The sequence below is a fragment of the Mesoplodon densirostris genome, chromosome 18, assembly GCF_025265405.1.
Source record: "Mesoplodon densirostris isolate mMesDen1 chromosome 18, mMesDen1 primary haplotype, whole genome shotgun sequence".
NCBI classification, from domain to species: Eukaryota; Metazoa; Chordata; class Mammalia; order Artiodactyla; family Ziphiidae; genus Mesoplodon; species Mesoplodon densirostris.
In genome coordinates, this window is record NC_082678.1 from 51,704,547 (window position 1) to 51,729,782 (window position 25,236).

A 25,236-nucleotide genomic window follows, 5' to 3' on the forward strand; every position below is an offset into this window, starting at 1 on the left:
CTGACCTCTCTCTGCTCCAGACAAGACCCAAGGTCAAGTGGGTTTCTGAGGGGATGCAATGAAATGAACGCCAAGTGTCAAATCAGACGATTCTAGATCTGAACCCCAGCTCCACAGATTACTGTGACCTTGGGCCTTACTTCCCCAGCCGGAGTGGGCCAATAGGGTTGCCGTTACCGAGCAGCCAACTGAGAAATCTCCTATAAAAATTGGGCGAGTCTATCTCAGATTCGCCGTGACTGGGAGAGGAGGGCGTGGGGAGCCCGAGTTATTATATTCCTAGGATCCAGCCTTCCCTCCCCATCTGGCCACAAGTTCACATGCAAGGAGCCCAAGGAGCAGGTTGAGCCTGGTTAAAGTTGGCCCCAATTCAATGGCATCAGAGCACCTGTCCTCATGAATCACCTCCAAACAAAATGGCAGCCAACGTCTTCCACCAGGTCCATTTCCTGGAACTGCCACATGGTCACAGCTCACGAGGTGTATAGGCTGTCCCAAAGTTTGGGAACCCCCTCTCTTTGCCCCACCCTAAGAGAAGAAAATGATGACGAGCACAAAGTCCCCAAGTCTACATTTCCAACAAGAGTCACAACTCAGAGTCCCCCTTCAGGGAAGACGGAGGCAGGGCGGAGCACACGGTAAACAGGGGCTTTCCCACGTCTAGTTCGCAGGCTCGTTTCCCATAAGGGCTGCCTAGATACTCATACCTGATATCGGCAGCCCCACTTCTGAGCTGGCAACCTCAGTTCTTGGGGCCCCTTCCCTGGCAGGCTGAGACTGCCAGACCTAACAGCAGACGACTGAGTTTCAGTTGCCACGGTGAAGGCTGGCAGCGCAGAGCACAGCTTGGTTCAAATCAAGAAAAATTTCCCGAGTCCCCGCACATCTCAGGATGCAGAGATGAGCCGGCCGGGTGGCACGGTGGGCCTCCATTCACACCTCACCGGCGCCTTCCACGAGTTCACTCATCTATAAACGCCCCCGCTGAGCTGACTTTCTCATTCACTCTCATATCCCACAACAGTGCCTGGCACATAACTGGGGGGTGCAACAACTATTTGTTGAATTAGTGCATTAATTCTTGAGGCCCAACTTGAGGGACATAGCCCCAGGCAACCTCCTTGAGGCCATGGTGGACCACAGCCCTCATGGACCACCACTTCCCACTGTGTTCCAGGCATACTGGCCTCCTTTCTGGTCCTTGAACACAACAAGTTCATTTCTGCCTCAGGGCTCTTGTACATGCTGGTCCCTCTGCCTGGAATACTCTTCACCCGGCTTTTCACAAGGCTACTACTACCCTCTCATCTTTTAACACTCAGCTCAAACCTACTCTCGGAAGAAAGCTTTCCTGACGACCCAATCTAAAGCAGCAGCCTTCTCCCCACCCCATCACTAACCCACTTGCAGTGTTCTTTTGCTCAGGCCACTTTTCTCTATCTATTGGCTGGTTTTTTATCTTCTCTTTCCATTAAAGGAACCGCTCGGTCTTCTTCACTGCTCTTTTCCCAGTACTTAAAACCAGGCACACAGTACATGCTTAATAAACAGTCAATAAATGAATGGGCAGAAGATAGAAATAAATAGCAAATTCAAGATGGGGAATGATTTGCACCCTTTAAATGTCTTACAATTTTATTTGGCAATTATAACTCAATAAAGATGTTTTTTAAAAAAGGAAGATGGGAAATGATTTAACAAGGCCCCCAAAAAATGGCCAGGTAGGAGAGGAAAGGCACAGAGACCAAGAAGGATTACAAAGAAAAAAATGAGCTAGTCAACCAGGAGTACAAATTTTAAGAGAGCTATCATTCAAAAAACAGAAAATGGAGGACAGTTTTGCAACTCCCATCACAAAAAATATCCATGCTCTTTGACTCGGTAATTCCATTCCTGGGAATTATCCCAAGGAAATGAATTCAGAATAGGAACAAAAATAAAGAGGTGCCTGTATAAAGATGATTCCAGTCACATTGTTTATAACAGCAGAAATCTGGAAACCACCAAAATGTCCAATAACAGGGGAAATGTTTTGGCAAATTACAGCATACCCACTGGATGAGATATCATGCAGCGATTAAAAGGGCCAAAAGGAAGAAAACAGAGAAACATGGACAAGTGTTCTAGAATAATACTAAGTGAGAGGAGGTTAAAAAAAATACTGAATCCCTTCTAAGTACCATCCAGCACACTTTCCGTATCTCAGTAACTCCTACAAGAGTCTAAAATAAACCTATTCTTATCCCCTTAACGAACAAGAAAACTGAGGTTCAGAGAGCTACGGAACTTGCCCCAGGTCACAGAGCTGGCAAGGAATAGAGTCAGGAGGTGACTGTGACCTTCTCCCCCAGAACCCAGGCACACCCTGAAGTCCTGATGCAGCCCTCAATGTCCTACTAAGCGCCCAAGACCATCCTCTCCCATAATGACATCATGACTGTGTTTGAGAGGCCAAACTCAAAGATCTGAAGCAGCTGGCCAAAAGCAACCCACTGAGAAACACTTGGGAGAATACAGCCCAAACAAAGCAAAATGAAACAAACAGAAAGCAACAAAGAAAACCACGTCTGCTGGGGGCAAGAGACCACAGAAGAAAGAAATGTTAAGAGTGGCGGGCAAGACCAGGCTTCAGGAGGACTGAGCAGAACCATGAGAAGAGCCATGAAGGGCAAGGAAGCCCCTTCGTGGGTACTGGACCTCATTTTTAGGCAAGAATCCCAGAGATGAGGGTTTGCCAGGCACTCCTTGCAGACAGGGTCTGCCTGCGCTCGCCGACTCTCCTCCCAGGGCGCACACACCATGGCGCACACACCATGGCGCTCAGTAAACGTTAGTCGAAATACACTCATCTCATGACATGTGGATAAAGCAACGAGGAAAAGTAGAAGAGGAGGCGCTTCCCTGGTGGTGCAGTGGTTAAGGATCCGCCTGCCAATGCAGCGGACACGGGTTCGAGCCCTGGTCCAGGAAAATCCCACATGCCGTGGAGCAACTAAGCCAGTGCGCCACAACTATTGAGCCTGCGCTCTAGAGCCCATGAGCCACAACTACTGAAGCCCACGTGCCTAGCGTCCGTGCTCCGCAGCAAAGAGTAGCTCCTGCTCGCCACAACTAGAGAAGGCCTGCTCGCAGCAACGAAGACCCAACACAGCCAAAAATAAACAAATATTATAAATAAATTTATATTAAAAAAAGAAACAAAAGTATTAGAGGAGATACTAGAATATGGAGAAGAGTGGCCTGGAAGTCGGGACTGTCGCAGTGTGACTCTGTAGGGTCAGTCTCAGGCGGGGCTGTGGGAATAAGCAAGGCGTGGACATTCCCTGACTCTGCCACGTGAGAACAGCTTTCAGTGCAGCAGGAGTGTCAGCTTACAGAACCAGATGACCTTCCTGTAATGTGTGGGCTGCCAGAAGCCACAGTAAGCTTCAGGGGAAATTTTATTTGTTTTAGTTTTTAATTTTTTTAATTTATTTTTATTTATTTTTGTCTGTGTTGGGTCTTCATTGCTGTGCACGGGCTTTCTCTCTAGTTGTGGCGAGCCGGGGCCACTCTTCGTTGCAGTGCGCAGGCTTCTAACTGCGGTGGCTTCTTTTGTTGCAGAGCACGGGCTCTAGGTGCACGGGCTTCTGTAGTTGTGGCTCGTGGGTTCTAGAGCACAGGCTTAGTAGTTGTGGCTCAACAATGTACATGTTTGAACATTTCCATAATAAAATTTTTTTTAAAGATGAAAACTCAGACACAGGCATTTCACCCAAGAATCACCAAGGGTCTGACCCAGGCTTTGGGGCTTGCCCTCTGGAGCCAGACAAAAGCCACGGGTCTTTAAAAAAAATTATTCTGTGCAAACAAGATTTTCTAGGTGGATGAGGAGTTTGTAAATGCAAGTCAGGCTGTGCCAGCGGGTAATTAAAACGGTCTGGGCTCAAGTCACAGCTTAGTCTCTCCTTGGCTGTATGACTCTGGGCAAGTCGCTCAACCTCTCTGCACCCTCAGTTTCTTCATCTGTAAAATGGGAATAACAGTAGAACCTTCCTCACAAGGTCGTTGCAAGGAGTAAATGTCACATAAAACTCCTAAGAAGGGGGCCAGGCATGGAGTAAGCTCTCGGGAAATGTCAGGTATTGCGACACATCTATTTAATAACATGTATAGATATTCATTTTGAAAACCACACATTCATTTGATCAGTTACCTGGGGAAAATGAAGAGGGGTGGACCCAGCCCCTATTTCTGAGCCCTCGGGCAGCAGTGTGGGGAGCCGTGTGTCTGTCTAGTGTACCCGGAGTGGTCCCAGCCAGCCCAGGCCTCCACTGGCCAAGAAGCTAGAGAGAGCTCCTCCTTTCAAAAGCCAGCACCAGAAACAGGAAGCTGCTTCCTTTCCTTTCCATTCTGAGCCAGTATTTCCTTTTTTGTTTCAAAAAGCATTCCTCGTCTGCAGCCCAGCCCTTCCCCTGCCCTCCACAGCCCCAGGCTCAAACACACCCACAGACATTTGCATTTCTCCTGCATTGTTTGCTGCCCACCACTGGGGTCAGGAGGTTCCTGGCAGACCCTGAGTGAGTGTGCCCTTGGCACTGGGCTAAATGGCCAGTGGGGCCAGGAAAAGGTAGGACTCGAGGACTCCAGACATATAAACCTCTCTGGGTACGTCTTCCTCATCTTTTTGGGAGGATTAAGTGAAATCTATCTCTAAGTGGGTAGTGTAGTACCCAGAACACAATCTGTCTCCCTTGACAAAAGGCAACTTTGCACAGCTAGGTAAGTGTATGGGGTCACTAGCCTCTCCTCAACCTACCCGATTTTAACTGGAACCTCAAATGGAACCTCAGTATCATAAAAACAACAGTAGTTGAAACTACACCTACCATTTCTTGTCTCTTCCCCGTTCATGTTTTCCCAACTATGTTCAGAGGAGAGAAGATGCCCTGGACAAGTAAGTTTGGGAATCCTTGCTGCAGGACTTCTCAGAGCCTTTAAAACACTAATCTTCATCTTCAGGAATCACCAGGAGGAGAATAGCTGATGCAGCTACTTGAAGCTTTCTTTCACAAGAGCATCTTGCAGAATACAGTATAAGAAAGGCTGCAAGCCCTTTCAAGGGTCCCAGACTGGGAGGAGGGGATCGTGCCCCATGCATGAGAACACTCAGGTCACTTTTTAAATATGACCTGTAACTTTCTTTTTCTGGCCAGCAAAACTCTGCATACCATGAATGAAGCTGGTGCTGCTAATCCATAACAAAACCCAACCCAAATGAACTGGCTCAGTTGGGACTCAATACCTCCAGGTGCCTTGTCAAAGAAAAGCTCCACCACTCCATAAGCAGCTTATCTCATCAGCTTTGCAGAAAGCAAAACCCTCATGATCAATATATGGCAGATTCATGTCTACAGTTTATGCTGTATGAAAAGTTATTTTTCCTAACCATGGCTGGTCTATTCCACATAATGCATTATGCTTTCTCCCTTGGCCCTGTTTTAAATTTTAAGCACTACTCTTTTTTTTTTTTTTTGCAGTACGCAGGCTTCTCACTGTTGTGGCCTCTCCCGTTGCGGAGCACAGGCTCCAGACGCGCAGGCTCAGCGGCCATGGCTCACGGTCCCAGCCGCTCCATGGCGTGTGGGATCTTCCCGGACCGGGGCACGAACCCGTGTCCCCTGCATCGGCAGGCGGACTCTCAACCACTGTGCCACCAGGGAAGCCCTTAAGCACAACTCTTAATTCATTCTTGCAATTATTCTGAAGGTGGAAAAATGAAAGGGGGGAGAACAACGGCAAGCAAATAGGATGACTTCAGCTCCATTATTTTCAAAGGCAATCCGCCCAGTTAAAACACACAGTTGCCCACCAAGGCCAGGATGACAGAGAAATACAGATATATATATATAGGTTTTGTATGTGGCGGCAGTTTGAATTAAAACTTCTTCAATGCAGGTGAGAAACAATCGTTAACTGGGAATAAATGACAAAGCATTTCTGATCCCAACATCTGTCCCCAGGGTATGGCTCTGCATCCCCACCTGGGGTCTGGAACAGGGGAGAATGTCATATGGATACAAAGACATTGGATTAAAAGGCTGTATCTTCTGGAAGCAAAATGGTAAACACTGTATAATGTATCATGGTATTGAATGTAAAATCTGCACAAATTTAGGACATAAACCCAACCCTTATAGGAGAAAATGTTCACCCACCCAAGTCCCAGAGGATCTTTTGCTGGAAGGATGAGGAGCCCTTGTAAGTACAGTCAGGTCAGGTTCAAAGACTTGGACAGGCCACCTGGGCTGAGCCAGCCCACTGGGCAAGCTGGCTTTCAAAAAAGGCCCCACCCACTGGACACCCCAGACTGCTCCCCAAGAATCTCTCCAGTCCCCAGGGTCCCTAAGACACTGAGATGGGGCTGGGAAAACAAACCCATTTGCTTCCTCCTGCAGGAAATGCCTTGAGGCTGAGGACCCCCCTCCCCCTGCCCCCAACATAGGAGAGTGGGATAGCAGGCTGCTGCTTTGCCCTTGGTCAAGGTGGTATAATGTCTCACTCCAGGGCGTGAGCTCTCAGGTCTGACTCCCCACTCAGTGTTCCTTTATAAGCACCTGTCTCTCTTCCACTCTTTGTTTTGTTCAGGTTAAAAACCTAATACGTGTTCCTGGCAAGTCACTTCCCCTTTAGGCGCTGTTTCCTCACCTGCAGATGAGAGGGCTGGACCAGATGAGAATTCCAAGACCTTAGTAGCCCACTTACCTTAGGAACCCATGACTCTATTAAATCAACCCCAAAGCCAAGGCACCCCAAATAGCGCTCTGATCAATATTTGTGATTGGTGATGAAACCGAGATTATAGTTCACTGAGATGCCTTTCATGAGCCTCAAGTGATGAAAACTTCACCATATGGCTGTGCACTGCCCAGAGGTGACCAGTCCCTGGACACAGAGCCCTGACATCCAGCCCCTGCTTTGCTGCATGGGAGCAAGAAAAGATCTCTTTTCTAAATGGTCAGTCCAGGCACCCCCCTTGCTACGGGTAACCACAAAACTAGAATCCATAATCCTTGACCCAGAACCCAGAACCCAGAACCTCAGCCACGGGGCCCACATCCTGTCACCTGTTCACACTCTTTGCCCTCAAGGTGGACACAGATCCAATGGCAAAGGGGTAAACGCATGAAGGCTGCCATTTTGTAAATCCTGACACTCCTGCTGGTGAGCGGGGTGGGGGAAACATATCAGGCCCTAAAGATTTCAAAGAATAGGGCTGCTGTTAAATGTGTTAATACACTTTGACCCAGCCAATTCCACTTCTAGGAATGCACTCATGCACTCACTGCAGCAAGGTTTATAACAGCAAGACATGGAAACATCCTGAATGGCTGACAAGTGGGGACAGGTTCAATGAATTTATGATATGACCACACGATGCAGCCACAACCAGTGATGGTGCATATCTGTGGGCACTGGTGCAGACAGAAGACATTTACAAGGCAATGAGCACGGTGAGCTCCACGAATACATACGTGTACTTTTTTTTTTTTTTTTTTTTTTAATTTGGCTGTGCCGGGTCTTAGCTGCAGCATGCAGGTTCTTTAGCTGCAGCATGCATGTGGGATCTAGTTCCCTGACCAGGGATGGAACCTGGTTCCCCTGCATTGGGAGCATGGAGTCTTATCCACTAGACCACCAGGGAAGTCCCCATCTGTCTACATTTGTATGCAAATGCAGAGGATAAAAACACTAGAAGAATTTATATAGCCAAATGTTAACAAGAATTAACTCTGAGACGTGGCATTATGGGTGGTTTTTATTCTTTTATTCAACTGAATTTTCTTTTTAATAGTGGGCACATATCATTATGTGTATTTTAAAATATTTTCATACAACTGGAAAGAAGAATGTAGTGCTTACCAGAGGAATTACGCATAGACGATAAGGCAGGTATCCATTAAAACAATTATGAGTAAGATGATCTCTAGGCAGCTTCTCATTTCTCAGAATGAGACCAACACAGAGCGATTGCATCACAGTTCGCCGACAGGGACCCATCTTTGAGGATGTGCTGGCCTGCACTTTAGGGAAGCGGCCCCCAGCCCGAGCTCAGAGGCTGCACAGCCTGGCGTGGCCACCAGAAGGCCCGGTCATCTGGAGCTGAGCCACCAAGTGGCCCTGGACCAGCCCTTTTTGTTACCGGCCGCTTCCTTGGGCTCAGCCGTCACAACCCTGACCAGAAACCGTCCCCTCCACTATGGTTTCTAGAAGCTGTTGCGAAGTTCAGAACACGAGTACCGAAGACCAGTCAACCCAGGTTGCACCATCCTCTAACTCAGTCTCTCAATCCCTCTGAGCTGCAATGCCCTTAACCACAGAACGGGGAGAAAACCTCACAGGGTCCATGTGAGGGTTAAATGGGGAACATATGCCAAAAGCCTAGCACAGAACAGGTGACCGAGAGGGTTCCTTGTTCCACGTCTGCCCTCACTATGCTCGAAGGGCCTTCCCATGACCCCGAATGCACCTCTACGCAGCTTTCCCTTTGAACTGAATGTAGAGAAAGATTCCAATCAGCCTATTCTGAAAGGATGTCCTTTTTAAAAAGCATAGCTGAGAGAGACTTGGCCACAGGCATTGTTACTTCCCACCACCAGCACAACCACTGCAGACACTGCCACCAAGGACCAGGGCCTTTGCAGTCCCTCTCGGGACCACAGTGGCCAGGCAGGTCCAGAATACTTGCAGTGGGGAATGCAGCTTTCCTGGATTTTGAGCTAACCTGGCAGGGAAGGAGGCATTCCCATCACTGTCCCCAGGCAGCAAACCAGAGGCCTCCTGGCACTCAGGCTAACCTGGGCTGCAGATCTGATAAGGCCTCCCTCCAGCGCCCTGCAGGCCTCCCCAGTCTTGGGAACTACAGGTCCCTCTCCAGACTGCCTGCGAGGATCGCCGGTGGCAAGTTTCACCAGGAAAAAAATTGCCAAGGCGAAAGCAGACACCAAGGGAAACAGTGCCCCAGCTCTGGCTCCCTCCGGGGACAGCTGGAGTGAAAGCCTTCAGCAGGAGGTTAAAACTACAGGGTAGAGCAAAAGCAGAGAAAAGCCCCACTCTGAGGCAGGGGCTGGGTGGGGAGAGGGAACCCAGGCTTCACTCTCATTTCTGCCAGGGGCGTGTGACGTGGGACAAGTCGCCAGCAAGACTCTGGGAATATTTCCCAGAAAAGCAGGCGTTGGACTGGACAACCGTCCGGTCATATTCCCGATTCCAAACCGCTCTCAGCAGGCCATGGTACTGGAGTCATTACCGTTCACCTGCCTGCCTCCCCCATTAGACTGAAAGCATCCCCAAACACCAGGAAAGCATCCTGCCTACCTCAGAATCCTTGCCAGGGTGGTGGCAGTGAGCAGCTCATCAGGCAAATCGGTAATAACTGCGGGTTTGTTGAGTGAATGTACGTCCATGCACGCCCCAAGTCCTTGCTCTGTGAGGACCCATGGCACCCCTCTCCTTTCCCAGCACTTCCACCATCCAGGTGCTCCGAGGGGCAGGGGAGAGGACCACAGGGAGAGCTCAGGCCCTCCACACCACAGGGTTCTGACCTCTGCCACAGCAGAGCTGGGCGAAGGTCGAGGCCCTTTGGGGACCCCTTTCTCTAGGTCAGCTTGCTTAGGAGGGACTTTTCTCCATAAAAGCGCCAGATGGGAAGACTCAGTGTGGCAAGGCCTATCTCTGGAAAGTACCAGGAGGCTGGCAGGATAAGGCAAAGTTACAGTGCCCACAAAACGTGCATCTTCGTGACACACCACTATCTCCCCACTGCCCGGCACAGACTCGGCCCAAAGAGGATGCACAAATGAGGGAATGAACTGGCCTGGGGCTCCAGGCCCAGCTGTGAGGCCAGCCGGGTATCCCTGTGTGAGCACAGCTGGGGAACGAGAACATTCCACCTTGCCTCGGTGGAGTTCTCAGGGCCTGATGGAGATAGAGCAGCAGGTTCTGCTGGGATGGAGTGGCCTCCCAACTTCTGTTTACAGATTCAGACTCTGGGTTCAGATTTTATCCCCCTCCACTTCTCATGTCGAGAGAAAAAAATACACGTGTGATGAAGGTTGGTGGATTTCCAGGAAATCTTCGGAGACTGACAAGGGTCCAGCTCACTGACCGGCAGGTAGGAGGCAGACATTACGCCCTGGCTCCTTCCACTCTTTTGGATCCAAGCTGGACCCCTGTGTGGAGGAGGGAAGGACAGCCGGACACGCGGACCCCCAGCCATCACCCGACCTACAATCAGGCGCCAGCAGTGGGGCCGGAGGTCAGGGACTTGCCGAGGCACCTCACTGAGCGCTTACTCAGTGAGGACCAGGGTGGGCTGGGGTTCCTCAGACTCTGTAAGTCTGGCGTGCTTGCGTAAGCCAAGCCCTCTGGTCAGCCCCTTCTTCAAAAGCCAGGAATCCAATGTTGCAAGTCCTGTCTCTGGGGGCCCTGGCCTGGAATGTGAGAGGAGCCTGCAGAACAGGAAAGAAAGCCAGAATGGACATCACCACTACCCTGCCTGACCTCAGCACAGGCTGCTGGAACTGTTTCCTGGTCTGTCTCGCCCACCTCTAGGAAATAAGAGCAAGTTGTCAAAGGGCCTTCCCCTAAATGTGGCCTGTGGCATGAATGCATTGGACCCTCACGAGGAAAGTTCACGGGCAGAATCTCTTGGTAGAAAGCATGCGGACTTACAGACTCACGACAAGGTTGCGGGTTTAAGTAGTCTCATGCCCATTTTACAGATGGGGAAGCCTGAGATTCAGAAGTCATGGGACTTGACCAAGATCAGACAGATAGAACCAGGACCAGATTTCCAAGCCATGGGCTTTCTGCCTGCCACACTGCCCCAAAGGTCAGGATTCTTTGAGTAATAAACTTTCCCTCTATTTTATCAGTCTGGTAAATCCGGATTTTAGAACAATTCTTAATCATGGATATTCTTACATAGGGGTGTGTATAACAAACATCTGATTCAACCCAACTGAGGCCCCTTCACTAAACCACAGAATTTAGAGCCACGAGAGCCCGCAGAGACCCACTCTAACCCCCCTGTTCAAGTTAAGGAGGCTGAGGCCTAGAGAACTAGATCCTGGGGTATAAAGTCCCATTCCCCCAAACAGCCCAGGTCCTGCCTTTTCAGGGAGTAGGGTGGACCTGAACCTACAGCATAGTGGAGAGGACAGGGAGCTGGGTACTTGTTCCCGTTCCCACTGCAAATCCCCTTTGGACCTTTGGATGGGTTTCTGGCTGCCAGAGCCGATCATCCAATAAACACCCAGAAGAGAGGCTACCAAATAAACCAGGTCAGAGACCTAAATAAGGGGATGCTCTGGAGTGTCCTGATGCCACACCGTGGTAAAAATGAGAGACTTTGGAAGGCAGGGTACAGAGAAGGCAAGGCGCCATTTCCAGAGAAAGAGCTGCACTTTTTCTCCCGGGTCCAATCTGCAAACCAAGAGCACTTCAGAGCAACATGGGGACAATCCAAGAGAGGCCAACAGAGAACGTTCTCTCATCCCAACAACATAGCGGTCCAACAAGACACATGCTGCCGGACAACGACCCCTCCTCCCAGAACGAAGCCACACAGGCCCCCTATTGTGTCAGTTTAAAACCTGAACTTAGCTGGGCAAACACACCCGGCTATGTTCAAGAAACCAGTTTCTCTCGCCACTTGGAAAACAGCAGCATGCATGCAGGAGGGACTGGGGAGGGGGGGACGGGGGGTTGCTGGTTGGTTTGTTTTTTAAGTAAAACCCTGGTCAAAACTGCTATAGCGACTGTAACAAAAATAATAATAGCCAGCACTGATTAGATGCTTCCCATGTCCCTGGTTTTGTAGCTTTTAAGAAAATAAAACTGAAGGACAGAAGTCACTCCCAAGGGGACTTCCCTGATGACGCAGTGGCTAAGAATCCACCTGCCAATGCAGGGGACATGGGTTCGAGACCTGGTCCAGGAAGATCCCACATCCCACCTCCCGCAGAGTAACTAAGCCCGTGTGTCATAACTACTGAGCCTGCGCTCTAGAGCCCACGAGTCACAACTACTGAAGCCCGTGCGCCTAGAGCCCGTGCTCCCCAACAAGAGAAACGACTGCAGTGCGAAGCCCAAAGAGTAGCCCCCGCTCGCCACAACTAGAGAAAGCCCGTGCGCAGCAACGAGGACCCAACACAGCCCAAAATAAATAAATTAATAAAAAAGAAGTCACTCCCGAGCATTTGGCATCAAACAGGGATTCAGGCTTGTGGTGTGCACAGAGGACTGGGTCTTGTAATAACTGCCACAAATCATCCGCTGGCCCTATGATTGCTATAAGAGGCAATCAGCAATAAAAGGGTGTGGAGGGTGTAGGATGAGGAGTTAAGGTTCTAATAAAACAAAACATCTCCAGATGTGCAGCAGGCCAGATGTGACAGTGCAAGGTGGAAAGAGGCAGGGCAGCTACTAAGTGGTGCCTGGAAGTTCACAGTCTTCCCAGCCTCTGGACAAAAGCAAGTTGGGAATGCACGAGTTTCCCTCTATTATGTATGGGGGAGGGGGAGACTCCGCCTTCTGAGAACCCAACAACCCTTTTGGCTGATCCTTTCAAATCCTTTTAATACTGTACTTCTCAGCTATAATTTGAAACAGTAGGGCCTGCATATCTTATTTCTTCTTTACACTGGGTTTTCCACCAGAAAACCCCTTAAATAGTGTCATCTTCCCATCAAAGCCTTTGGTCCTCAGCATAATCGTTCCTAAACCAAAGTCCAATGGCGGGGGGGGGGGGGGGCGGGGGGTGTCGGTGGGTAAAGCAGTGAAATGCTGTGGCAGTGCGAAAAAGAAGCATCCAACGTCTGAAAGGCAAAAATGCAGTTTCATCAAACACTGATAAGCGGCAGACAAGAACCTGGAGAAGAGCAGAGGAAGAGACAAGACAAAGTCTGGGGCGTGAGGGGAAGGCAGAGAACGACGGGCCTGCGCTCACACTTCAGGGGGACCTCCTTCCGCCCAGTCACCCCGGCCCACAGCTGCTGGGCTCAGTCACCCAGGGAAAAGTCCAGCACGTGACTCAGTGGGAGAATGAGTCCTGAGGCCGAGCGAGCTGGAAATGGGGTGGGGGCGGCAGGGAAGTCCGTGCGCCGCCCATCCCGCCCTCGGGCTCCTCCAGCCTCCCTCCCAGGTCCCACTACGCCCCTCCCCCCAAATCCCGCCCAAGGTGAGGGACTGGTCCCGGGTCCTCCGGCCGACGCAAAGGAGGTGACTGGGCTCAAGGATGCAACTGGGGAAGGAGTGACCTGGAGCAGAGAGGGAGGCGCTGGGGCGCTTCCCGGGCTGCCGACCCCTGCCTCCTCAGACCCAGTGCGGGCCCTCGTTTCTCCGGCGCCGCGGCCCCTTACCTCCAGGGTCCGGATCTCCTGCTGGGTGAGGTCGTTGGACACGGCGCACTTCGTGCGCAGCCCGCGCAGGCTACCGATGGAGATGTCGATGAGCTTCTGGAGCTGCCCGCACTGCTGCAGCGCCCGGCTGGCCGCGGCCCCGGCGCCCCCATCCGCGGCCGCCGCGGCCCCCCCGCCGCCGCCCTCCTTCTTCTCCCCCATCGCCGCCGCGCGCAGCGCCGCTCTATCCATGCCTCGGCATCGGGGCCGCGGGGTGGCCGAGGCGGGGAGCCCGGGGGCGCGGGCGCCTCGGAAGGGAATCCCTGAGCCGGGAGGGCTGGCTGAGGAGCGCCCCTCGACGCTGCCGGAGCCAGGACGCGAGCCCGCCGGCCGCCGAGCCCGCCGCTCCCTCCCGCCCAGCCGCGGCGGCAAAGCGAAAGCCGCGGCGACCCGACGGCTGAGGCTCCCGGAGCCTTTAAGTGGCAGCGGGGGCCGGGTCAGCGCAGCTGGGCATGCTGGGACTTGTAGTCCGCGCCGCGCACCTGCCGCCGCCCGCGCCCTCGGGGTCCCCGCCGGCTCCAGCGCCCCTAGGTCCCGGCCTTCCCTTCCGCTGTGGGCACAGGCCGTGCGGGAGCGCCCCGCCTCTGCGCCCCGGGAGTGGGTGCTCCGCGCCAGCTCCTCCCCCGGCGCCCGAAGCCTGGGGAGCCTCATCTCCCCGCCCACCCCTGCCTCCTCCCCATCCCTCCTCCGGGCTGGGGACTTCCCGCGACCCCCCAGATGGGGTGAGGTAGGAGCCGGCGGCCCTTTGGACGAGAAGAAGGTTCGCATCCTGCAATTCCTCGACCGCAGCGGAACACTGGAAGACGGGGTCAGTGGAGCTTTCAGAATTTCTGTGTGGGTTTAGGGGCCGCCATCTAGTGGGAAGGGGCCTAAGGTACTTGTCCTGTAGGTGGTTCGCAAAGTACTAGACTCCCGATTGTCTACGCCAGAGGAAAGGCTCAGGCTTGGAAAGACGTAGGGCTTTCTTCTAGATGCTATTTACCTACCAATATAAGGGTCCCATCCCTCCGCCACCTCAACCCAGCAGGCCAGCCCAGACGCTTGGGGTGACCCGTTGATTTGTCGTGCGTTTGGGAGCGCTCTAGAGCAAACCGACGGTCCGGGTTCAAACAGTCTCTACCACTGCCTAGCTGTGACTTTAGGCAAAGTTGGCTCACCTCTGAGTGTCTGAGCTTCCCCATCAGTCAAAATGGGGTGATAATAGTACCTATCTGATAGGGTTCATGTGAAGAATGAGTTAATGTGTGTACAGCAACCAAAATTGATCACTGCCACGTGTAGGCACTAGGTAAAACGTTAGCAATTGTTATTGTTCAACCTCAGACCTCCTAAGCATGCCTCCACACCTGAGCAGTGGGCATGGGCGAAATACTGCTCCTGGACTGGTAGTTGTCTGTGCCTTTCTGTGCCTCCTAACTCAGCATTCCATCCCCACCCCATCCCTCACCCTCCCCTCCCACCTCCTGCCACTTCCCCTGAGCTCTATTATCTGCCTAAACTGAATAGACAAGACTCTGATCAAAGGTCCCACACATCCATACCTCCAACATCTGCCAACCAGAAGAAATCTCTCCCCTAAGCTCCTTGGCTGCATAAGCGGCTGGCTAATTTATCTTGGTATCCTCTTCACAGAGCCAAATACAGAGCATGACACACAGCAGGGGCTCCATAAAGCTGTGCAATCCAATTCATGAGTTCTTAAGACAGGTCCTATGCCCTGAAAGAGAAACTGTAACAGTGGCTCTCAGACTTGAGAGTGGATCAAAATCTCCTGGAGGGCTTGTTAATCCACAGAATGATGAACCCCACTCACAGAGGTTCCCACTCAGTAGGTTGAGGATGAGGCTGGAGAATTGCATTCTAACAGGTTCTCAGGTGATGCTGATGCTGCTGGTCTGGGGGCTGAACTTTGGGAATCTTTGGCACAGAGAGAGGTCACAGAACAGGAGAACTATCTCGAGGGACAATCCATAACCAGACTGCAGCTTGCTTGGTTCAGAACCTCTGTCTGTTCAGCAGCCAGAGCTGCCAGGCTTGAGTGACTGGCTCACTCTACTCAATTCACAAGAGATTTCCTGATAAATGCCTACTATGCAGTTACAGCAAGCTTGTAACTGGGGCCTGGTCAACACATTTTTCTGCAGGGCCACTTTACGTGGAAGCCATATCCTGCGAAGGGCCACTGCCAGCCTGTGGCATCCACACCTACCCATGCCGTTATGGCAATGGTGTCAGGGCTGGAGACTGGACAAGCCCCAGATCCCTGGCTACTCTCCCGCCAGGGCATGCAGCCGGTCCCTCTCCTGTGGACACAGTCTTCCTTCTGGTTGGTGGAGAGCATTCAGTAAGCCACAGCTTGCCTTCCCACTTCATCTCAGATGCACTCCAGCCTTCTCAACTGGGTTTGGGTGTCCTGTTGGCCACCCGTTCACAGAACTGACTCTTAGAGATACAGAAAGCAAGGCTTTTAAAATAACCCCTTCGTTCATCCTTTTAACATTCCGTAAGTATTCATTAAGTGTCTACTTATGTGGCAGGCCCTGTTTTGGGCTCTGGGAAACAGTAGTGAACAAAACAAAGATCCTTACCCTCCGGGAATTTATATTCTGGTGTGAGAAGACAGAAAATAAATAAAGAGAATGTATGGTGGGTTAGGTGGTAACAGGTGCTGTGCACAGCATAAAGCCTGGAAGGGGACCGGGAGTGTGACGTTTCAGAGCTGTTTTAGAGACTGGGGTTCTCAGCGTGGACTCTGAATCACTGTATGACCTTGGGCAAGTCTCCTAACTCATAGCCCTGGTCCTCATTTGCAAGATGGAGATCATATGTTGTGAGGATGAACAGAGATAGTTATGCAAATGATGGTCACAAAGTAAGGGCTCCACATACTTATTTTTATTTATTCAATAAATAAATTCATAATAAATTCCTTCCCCACCTTCCAGAGTGAGTCTCCTCTAGTGAGATGAATTCATCTATCAGGTGATGATTCTCAGGTTTGGCTTCAGCTCTTGAGACTTTTTCTGTGACACCCTCAGTACAGAAAGTTCGCCTCTTCCTTCCTCCCTCCCCTCTGCTTCAGGCACCTCTGTTAACACCACTCTAAGTTTCCCCAGCTTGGACTCCCCTACCTGCATCTCAACACCCCAGCAGCCATACAAGCACATTCCTGAATAGACCCACAAACATGAAAAACCAAGTTTTTATTCGCGTGAAACGAATGTGAGAATGAAGACAGGTAACTAACAATACAAATATATTGCCAAGATAAATTCACAGAATGATGAGTGCTATGAAGGGAGAAAAAAGCAAATAGTGATAGCAAATTCCCAGGGGATGAGGTGCTTCATTAGATGAAGTGGTCAAAGAAGTACTGTCTAACTGATCATTGAACTAAGATCTAAATAAAGAAAAGGAGCCAGCCATCTGGAGCTCTCGGAAAGGGGCATTCTAGGCAATGGGAACACCACGTGCAAAGGCCCTGAGGCAGGAGCAAGTTGGCACGCTCCGGGAACAGAATAAAGGCCTGCCGGTGTTGCTACAGCATGATGCAAGAGAAAAACAGGGGTTGGAGATGACGTGGGAACGCTGGGCAGAGGCCAGATAAATTAGGACGTGGACAGGAAGTTTGGATTTTTCTCTAAGTCTTTGTTAGTCCTAATGTGGTCCAAGATTACTGCATCGCCCGGGAACTTGTTAGAAATGCAATCTCAAGCTCCAGCCCATATCAACTGAATCTCAACCTGGATTTTAGCAAGATCTCCACGTAACTTGAATGTATTTTAAATTTTTGGAAGCATAGCTCTCTAAGTACATGGAAAGAAAACCACATTCCTTGCAAAGTGTTTTAAAAGAGTCCTCTGGGGAGTTCCCTGGTGGCCTAGTGATTGGGATTCCGGGATTTCCCTGCCGTGGCCCGGGTTTAATCCCTGGTTGGGGAACTAAGATCCCGCAAGCCCGCGGCTCAGCCAAAGGAAATAAAAGATTCCTCTGGCCACCACGAGGAGAGTGGATGTGGTAAAGAGGCAGGGTCAGAAGCAGAGATACTAGATTTGAGACCGCTGCAGTGGCCCAGGTGAGGCGCAGGGGGAGGAGGGGGGTTGGAGGACATGTTTTGGAGACAAGCCAATGGGCTGAATGTGGAAGGAGGAAAGAAATCATTTCGGCCATCCTGGCCATCCTCCGCTCCTCCAGAGATACTCCAGGGCACCGAAGGGTGGGAGGAGCCCTACCCTTCAGTCAGGTGCGGCCACACCCTCACGTGCCACGCCCACTCCCCCTTCGCACCTCTACCCACAACTCTGGACTCAGGCAGTATTGTCTTAGAACCTAGAACAGTGCAGGGGAACTTTGGATTCCTGGATTTCACCTTCAGTCAAATTGTCCAGGAAATTTGTGGAGTTGCCCTGGAGAGATGAACTCTGTTATTACATACTCCTGTGCTCTTATTCATTCATTCATTCAACAAATATTTACTGAGCCCCCAATATGTGTTCAGCACTGTGCCAGACTCTGGGAATAGAGCAATAAACAGTACATCCCTTTATCGTTTATAAAAGGACTTTGATTTGCGCTCATAGTAGCCTGTGTTGTCTTCCTGAGGCCCGTCCCATGTTGGTCCCCATGGGCCGCTGATGACCTCAGAGCAAAGTATGAATTCCTGAAAGAAGGCCTATGAGGTCCTTTATTCCCAGGCCCTACAGACCTCTCCAAGCCCATCTGCTACCCAAGGCTTTTTTGAGTCAATGTCCCCCAACTTAAGAATCTGATGAAAATAAAATGGTCTCTCCAGAAAAGAGTAATGCAAGGGGACTTCCCTGGCGGTCCAGTGGTAAAGAATCCACCTTCCAATGCAGGGGACGTGGGTTCGATCCCTGGTCAGGGAACTAAGATCCCACATGCCGCGGGGCAACTAAGCCTGCGCGCCACAACTACAGAGCCCATGCACCACAACTAGAGAGAAGCCAGCGTGCCGCAACGAAAGATCCAGCATGCCACAACAAAGATCCCTTGCAACTAAGACCTGAAGCAGCCAAAAGTAAAAATAAATAAATAAACAAAATTTTTTAAAGAGTAACACACGTCTACTCACAATTGTGATACAACTTCAGGAGGTTTGTGGGTCCCCCTAAGCGTATCCTTGAACCCCTGGGGTGCAGACGGGGTTAGGAACCCTGCTCAACTGCTGATACTTGCTGCCTTTACTCAAAAATCTTGGGTCACACCATGGAGAGTCATGTCACCGTACCTTTGCTCAGGCTGGCACTAGTACCCACAGTCCTTTCTCTCCGTCTCCCCAGATACATTTCTGTTCATCGTGTAGATCTAGCTCACATGCCCCACCACCCCTCTCCCACAATAGGAACAATCTTTCTAACTTCCGTATTCCCAGGGAACTTTGCAACTTCACATATCTTTGGTTCTTTCTCTGCCTGTTTCCCTGACTAGATAGTGAGCCTTCTTGGGCTCAAATAGACTCTATATGACCTTGGGCAAGTTTTTTACCTCCCTGAGCTTTTACTTCCTCTTCTGCAAAAATGAGGATAATAATATGTCCCTCCAGGGTGGCTGAGAGGGGTAGGTGAAATAAAGCAGATAGGCCTGGCACACAGCGGTGCTTAATATGTGTTTGAATAAACAAAGGATGGATTACATTTTACAGGTGAAGAAACCAGGGCCTCTGTTGAGGGATACTGAACCCTGTGGCCTTAGGTGCTCATTCTAGGATACATCACCACCACCTGCACCGTGTGGTCAGAACCAGCTCTGGGTCAGGTCACAGGAAGGAACCAAGTTGACAAATGGCCGTCTCAGCCCTGAAACTGAAGACACCCAAGTTGTCATGGGCTTTTCAGGCCACCTGGCAGGAGAGGGCTGTTCCGGGAGATGCAGGGAGAAACCAGTCCAGGGAAGGCCCTGAGGTGATGTGGGTGCCCTCCTGGCCCCCACTTACCTTGTCCAAGCCACTTATCCTCCTCCGCTTCCAATCCTTGTCCTTCTGAAGCCATCAGGGTCCACTGCGTGTGCCCCCACCTTGTGGTTTCTTGTACCAAAATCTCCCCATCACTTCAGGTCTTCTGTGTGGGCCCCCGCTTCCTCTCCACCCCTGTGCTTCAGCATAACCCCCATCCACTTCCAGGATCACCTTTTCCACTATCACCTGCTCACGGCCTTCCTTCCCTCCTTACCCCATGCAGATTCCACACTCTACCACGACTATTGCTCCCCAGCGAACCCCCTCCATAGACTGCCCTTCCCTTCCCCCCATATGCACCTGGCCAAGTCCCAGCCCTCGTAAAACCCCACCCTCCACTTTCTCGAGGCCTGTGCCAGAGCAGCTGACGGGTGCTGGGGAAAAGCACGCAGCCTTGCTGACGGCTGCGCTTTAAATTCATGACCACAAACCTCAAATTGGCACTCTTCATGCCTGGCAAGCCTACCAACCTTTCCTAGAAAGTTCGTTTTCCTGTTCTCAGAGGTGGCTGTTCCATGCTTTCCTCTGTCTCCACAAACCACCCTGCACTCCTCAGTGGATGTACTTGGTTCATCCTTCCTTGAGAAGCTAGAAGCCATCAGACCAAATCTACCAGCCCTTCTGCCCTGTGCCTATGCTCCCTGCCTCTCCTCCTGTAACCAGTCTAAGGCCAACCACCTTCTGCTTGGACTCTGGATCCATCCCCTCCAGCAGGCCTGTGGCCTCCATTCCAGGAAGTATCCTGCTTTTCTCTGCATTAGCATCTTCTCCCTTTCTATCCTGTTATTCTCTTTTGTACACAGACATGTTCTAGTAACTTACTTCATGAAAGACAGAGAGAGTGGGAGAGGGAGGGAAGAAAGGGAAGGAAGGAAGGGAGGGAGGTGGGGGGAGGGAGGAAGAGAGGGAGGGAGGGAGGGAAAGCTCACCTCTGCTTCAGTTAGGGTTCTAGCAGGGAAACAGAATTCACGTAGATGATTCAACCGACCTCAGAGAAAGGGCTACTTACAAAGTTAAGGGAAGAAACGAGGATATTGGGTACCCAGAGATAAGCCAAGCTCAGTAGGGGTGATAACTCCTAGCTCAGAAAGGACCAAGGGAAGAAATAGTGTTCTGAGAGCCATGGGGGAGGGGCAGCCCAGAGGACCTGCAGGCCCAGGGGACACAACTCCTGCCCGGAGACCAGGTGCGGAAGCAGGGAGGGGTTTGGGGCGAGGGGTAGAACACAGACCTCCCTTTCTTCCAGACTTCGGCTCTCCTGCCTTTGCCTCCCCTGGGCTGACCCCACCTGGGCACATTCTAACAGGAGAGCCCAGGTGATGCAGTAGAGAAGGGTCACCCTCCCAGAACCCAGAGCAGAACATAGGCAGAGAAGGGATCTTGGGATGGAGCTTGGCCAGCACACCCTCCCTTGACCCCAAACGCCCTTCCAGCTTCTGCCCCATTTCTCTGCCGACCTTCACAGCAAAACAAAAGAGTTGTCTTCACTTCACATGCTTTCTCCAACTCCCTAGTCCAGCTTTTGTCTCCACTGTTCAGCCTGACAAACTTTCCACCGAAATTCCTCTCCTCAAGGTCACCAGTGGCCTCCACGTTCCCAAATCTGAGAGGCAGCCTCTCCAGCACAGTTGGCACACCCTCCTTGTTGAAACAGTTCTCTTGGCTTCCTGGCCCCTGCTGCTTCTGGTTTTCCTCCTCCCCTCAGGCTGCTCTTGCTTGGTCTTGCTTGCGGTCCCCTCATCCTCTACACTGGCTCAATCCAGAGCCCAGCCCTGGGCCTTTCCCTCTTCTCATGTGGACCGTCACCTTTGTGTCTGCTCTCTGGTTGACCAGATGCACAGGGCCTTCTCATCCCTCAGCTCTCAGCTCAGATGCCGCCTCCCCAGAGAGGCTTTCCTTGACCAAACTCTCCAGAGCAGCCACTCCCTGCCCTGTCACTGTGTCATGCTGCCCTGTTTGCTTCTTTCATCAACTTTATCACCATTTGTCAACCTGGTTGGTTTAGGGATTTGTCTCCTTGTTTATATAGGCACTTGTTATCCAGAAGCCTTGCCCGTTCCTATATCCCTAGGACTTACTGCATGGTATATAGGAGTAAAAAAGGAGGGAAGGGGGCAGGGCACGACATTTAAAAGAATGACATAGCCATAGGACATGAAAAAAACTGGTTAGAACTAACTAGATCCGAGATGGCGGAAGGTTCAACTTCCAGTAGACCTTGAGCCTCATTTTATGCTCATTGTAATACACTAACATACTAAATGACACACCTACCAGTGCCATGAGAGTTCTGAGGCTAACCATAAAAGGCCAAAAGCGGGCAGTGGCCCCATTCCTGGAAATCCCTGCCCCTTCCCTGAAATAGTTGGAATAATCCTCCCACTCATTAGCCTATGAAATTACCCATAAAAATTAACCACCCCATATTTCAGAGCCTCTCACCTTCTGATATGGCCCACATTCTGTCTATGGAGTGTGTTTCTGTCTAAATAAATCCACTTCTTACCTATCTCTTTGTCTCTCACTGAATTCTTTCTGTGATGAAACATCAAGAATCTGAGCTTCATTAAGTCCTGAGATCAGGTGTGTGGTCTCAGTTAAAAGGCCATGGGTTCAAGTCCCAATCTGGGTTCTGGCCGGGTTCAAGTCCCAGCCCGTGGGTTCAAATCCCAGTCTGAGTTGCACAGTTTCAGCAGGCGCTAAATAAATCGTTATTGAATGAATGGTCAGGAACCTTGCAAATGTCACAGAGCAAGATAAAGTCAGTAATTTAAGAACACTGTTTTGCTTTTGCAAGACTGAATTTCTTGATAGGCACTTAAATATCCTACTGGGTCATTTGAAAGAAACCTCCTTTCCTATTAAATTGATACTCACATATATCACATATAGGTGTAAAAGTAACCTGAGCAGAGAACCTGGCCATAGGGATTTGGAAGTAAATGAGGTACCATGTTAATGTCAGGTAATTTTGTTAAGTGAAGACTCAGAATGAGATCATCTCTCTGCCCCCTCTGGTTCTAGCCTCCAGGAGGCTAGCACAAGGAATGGTCAAGGGCCAGTGCTGCAGAGTGAGGCAGACTGGGTTTTAATTCCGTTTCTAACCCTCATTCACAATGTGACCTCAATCAAGTCACTTTGTCTCTCTGAGGCTCAAGGTTTTCCTGAGTAAACTGCCCGGGTAGGGCTGTCAAAGGGATTAAGGGGACAATGCATAGAAAGCCTTTAACCTCTGAGCCTGGCACAGGACACTGTTTAGTATCAATAATTTCCAGAGCTATGATATGATTTTTTGATTCCAGAAGCTTCCAAATGATCACAGCCTGCAAAAGGGAGTGATGAGCATAGTTAGGGAGTTGAGTTGAGGTTGAGCTGTTTCTGGAAGGTTGTTTGGAAAGGGGTGGGAACTGACTAGAAATTTAAGATATTGTACTATCCTTTCCAGGGTCAAAGCATTGAAAAAGATGATGGTGCCCATTCCCACAAACATGAATCAAAATCAAATCAAAACCATAGGGGCTTCCCTGGTGGCGCAGTGGTTGAGAGTCCACCTGCCGATGCAGGGGACACGGGTTCGTGCCCCGGTCTGGGAGGATCCCACATGCCGTGGAGCGGCTGAGCCCTTGAGCCATGGCCGCTGAGGCTGCGCGTCCGGAGCCTGTGCTCCGCAACGGGAGAGGCCACAACAGTGAGAGGCCCGCGCACAGCAAGGAAAAAAAAAAAAATCCAAACCATAAAACAAAATCTGGATGTATGCTAAAATGAAAACAGCTTCTTTCTAGATTTTCTGATTGCATAATTCTAGATAAATTCATTGAAGCCAAACTCTTTCTTTTTCCAGCGCCCCTGCTGTGTTGCCTGCTTCCAGGTAACCAAGCACACATCTGATTCAGATTCAAAAATTCGTAGGATCTGAGGGCCAAGAGCCACTTCCCCCACCTCTAATGTAATTAATGGTAATGAGAATGCATTGCGTCTCTATTGTCCCATCATTCTTGAACTCTTCAGAGTTCTTTGACCTATGTTAGTTTGCTTGAACTGCACATTTCCCAGATGTGGTTAGTAGCTCCATGGGTTTAAAACCAGAGAAATTAGGTGACTGTCAGGGGTCACCCACACATTCACAGAATAACCAGAAATGTAGCCTCAGTCCCTGGACCTATCAAATCACAAGCCAAACGACCTTCAAATTACCCTTTGCCCAGAGGCCAACCAACTCACCTTTATTCATGCGATCCAACTCACCACTCAGGACTCGGGTGCCACCTCCTCCTGGAAGCCCTCCCTCACCTCCTGACTGGCCCAGCTCACTTCCTCCAAGCGGCTAAAGTTCTCAGAACTTGCCCCTGGCGTCTTAAGACATCCCTGCCTTGAAGCTCTTCATTTCCTCATCTGCCTCCTGCACTGGACTGGCTTCACAGCCCAGTGCTCCCAAGGTGTGTGATTCATTGTTGAATTAAATGAGCCAATTTAATTAATAGATAGACCTTTCTCAAGCTGGATTTAATATCCCGGGAGGACTTGCTTCACCGGAAGTAGAGACAGCACTGACCTAGTCCCAGGCACAAGGCAAAGCCATGAAAATGTTCCCTTGTGCCACCTCCATCCCGTAAGCACAACCCACACCCTGATAACTGTGGGCCCTGAAATGCCACCATTTGAGAAGAGTTTATTGTCTTTTTCGACTGACATTCTTTTTTTTCAATATAAATTTATTTATTTGTTTATTTATTTATTTATTTTATGGTTGCATTGTGTATTCGTTGCTGCGCGTGGGCTTTCTCTAGTTGCGGCGAGCGGGGGCTGTTCTTTGTTGTGGTGTGCGGGCTTCTCATTGCAGTGGCTTCTCTTGTTGTAGAGCATGGGCTCTAGGTGCGTGGGCTTCAGTAGTTGTGGCACAGGGGCTTAGTTGTTCTGTGGCATGTGAGATCTTCCCGGACCAGGGCTCGAACTCGTGTCCCCTGCATTGGCAGGCGGATTCTTAACCACTGCACCACCAGGGAAGTCCCTTTCTTTATATTTTCTTAAGGTTTTTCTTTTTTTTAAACTAATTATTTATTTATTTTTGGCTGCGTTGGGTCTTCGTTGCTGTGCGTGGGCTTTCTCTAGTTGCAGCTACTCTTGGTTGTGGTGCACGGGCTTCTCATTCTGGTGACTTCTCTTTGTTGCAGAGCACCGGCTCTAGGCGCTCAGGCTTCAGTAGACGTGGCACGTGGGCTCAGTAGTTGTGGCTCGCAGGCTCTAGAACACAGACTTAGTAGTTGTGGCGCACGGGCTTAGCTGCTCCGCGGCATGTGGGATCTTCCTGGACCAGGGCTCGAACTCGTGTCCCCTGCATTGGCAGGCAGATTCTTAAACACTGCACCACCAGGGAAGTCCTCTACTGAAATTCTTATTCCCCTAGATGGTACTAGAGTGAGGCAGGTGAGGGTGTGAGTGCCTAAGAGGGGAGGGGGCTACTGAAAGATACTAGTCCTTACACTTATTTACAGATCTGCAGCTATCAGTCCCATTTTATGGAGGCTGAAATGGAGCACACTTGCCTCTCTTCCCTTTGCCCTGGACCTCTGAGAGGGCTTCAGCGCTCAGGAGCATAAAATGAGGTCACATTTCTATTGACTAGCACAGTTACAAAGACTTGAAATGCTCACCCTCCTTAATCGCAGGCTTCAGCCAGGCCCTGTCCCTGGGGGTGTCCAGGCCTCCCCTTTGGGGGCCAAGCCTATTGCACAAGCCTGCTAGCTTGGCGATGGGCCTCGGCTAGTCCTAGGTGCCAGGTGCCTGGACCGCCATGTCTAGTAGGGCTCCAGCCCTCCCCGA

The 25,236-nt window shown here is 50.7% G+C and overlaps 1 protein-coding gene across 2 annotated transcripts in view; it reads right to left on the reverse strand.

Moving 5' to 3' along the window:
- KSR1 (kinase suppressor of ras 1) overlaps nucleotides 1-13,840 on the reverse strand; it is a 141,795-nt gene extending 127,955 nt beyond the window's left edge. The window contains exon 1 of one of the 2 annotated variants that reach the window (XM_060080639.1): nucleotides 13,404-13,840. In XM_060080639.1, coding sequence (XP_059936622.1) covers nucleotides 13,404-13,634 — 231 coding nt within the window. In that variant the 5' untranslated portion in view covers nucleotides 13,635-13,840. The remainder of the gene's footprint in view (nucleotides 1-13,403) is intronic. The other variant, XM_060080640.1, reaches the window with a different exon arrangement.
- Nucleotides 13,841-25,236: the final 11,396 nt, after the last annotated feature.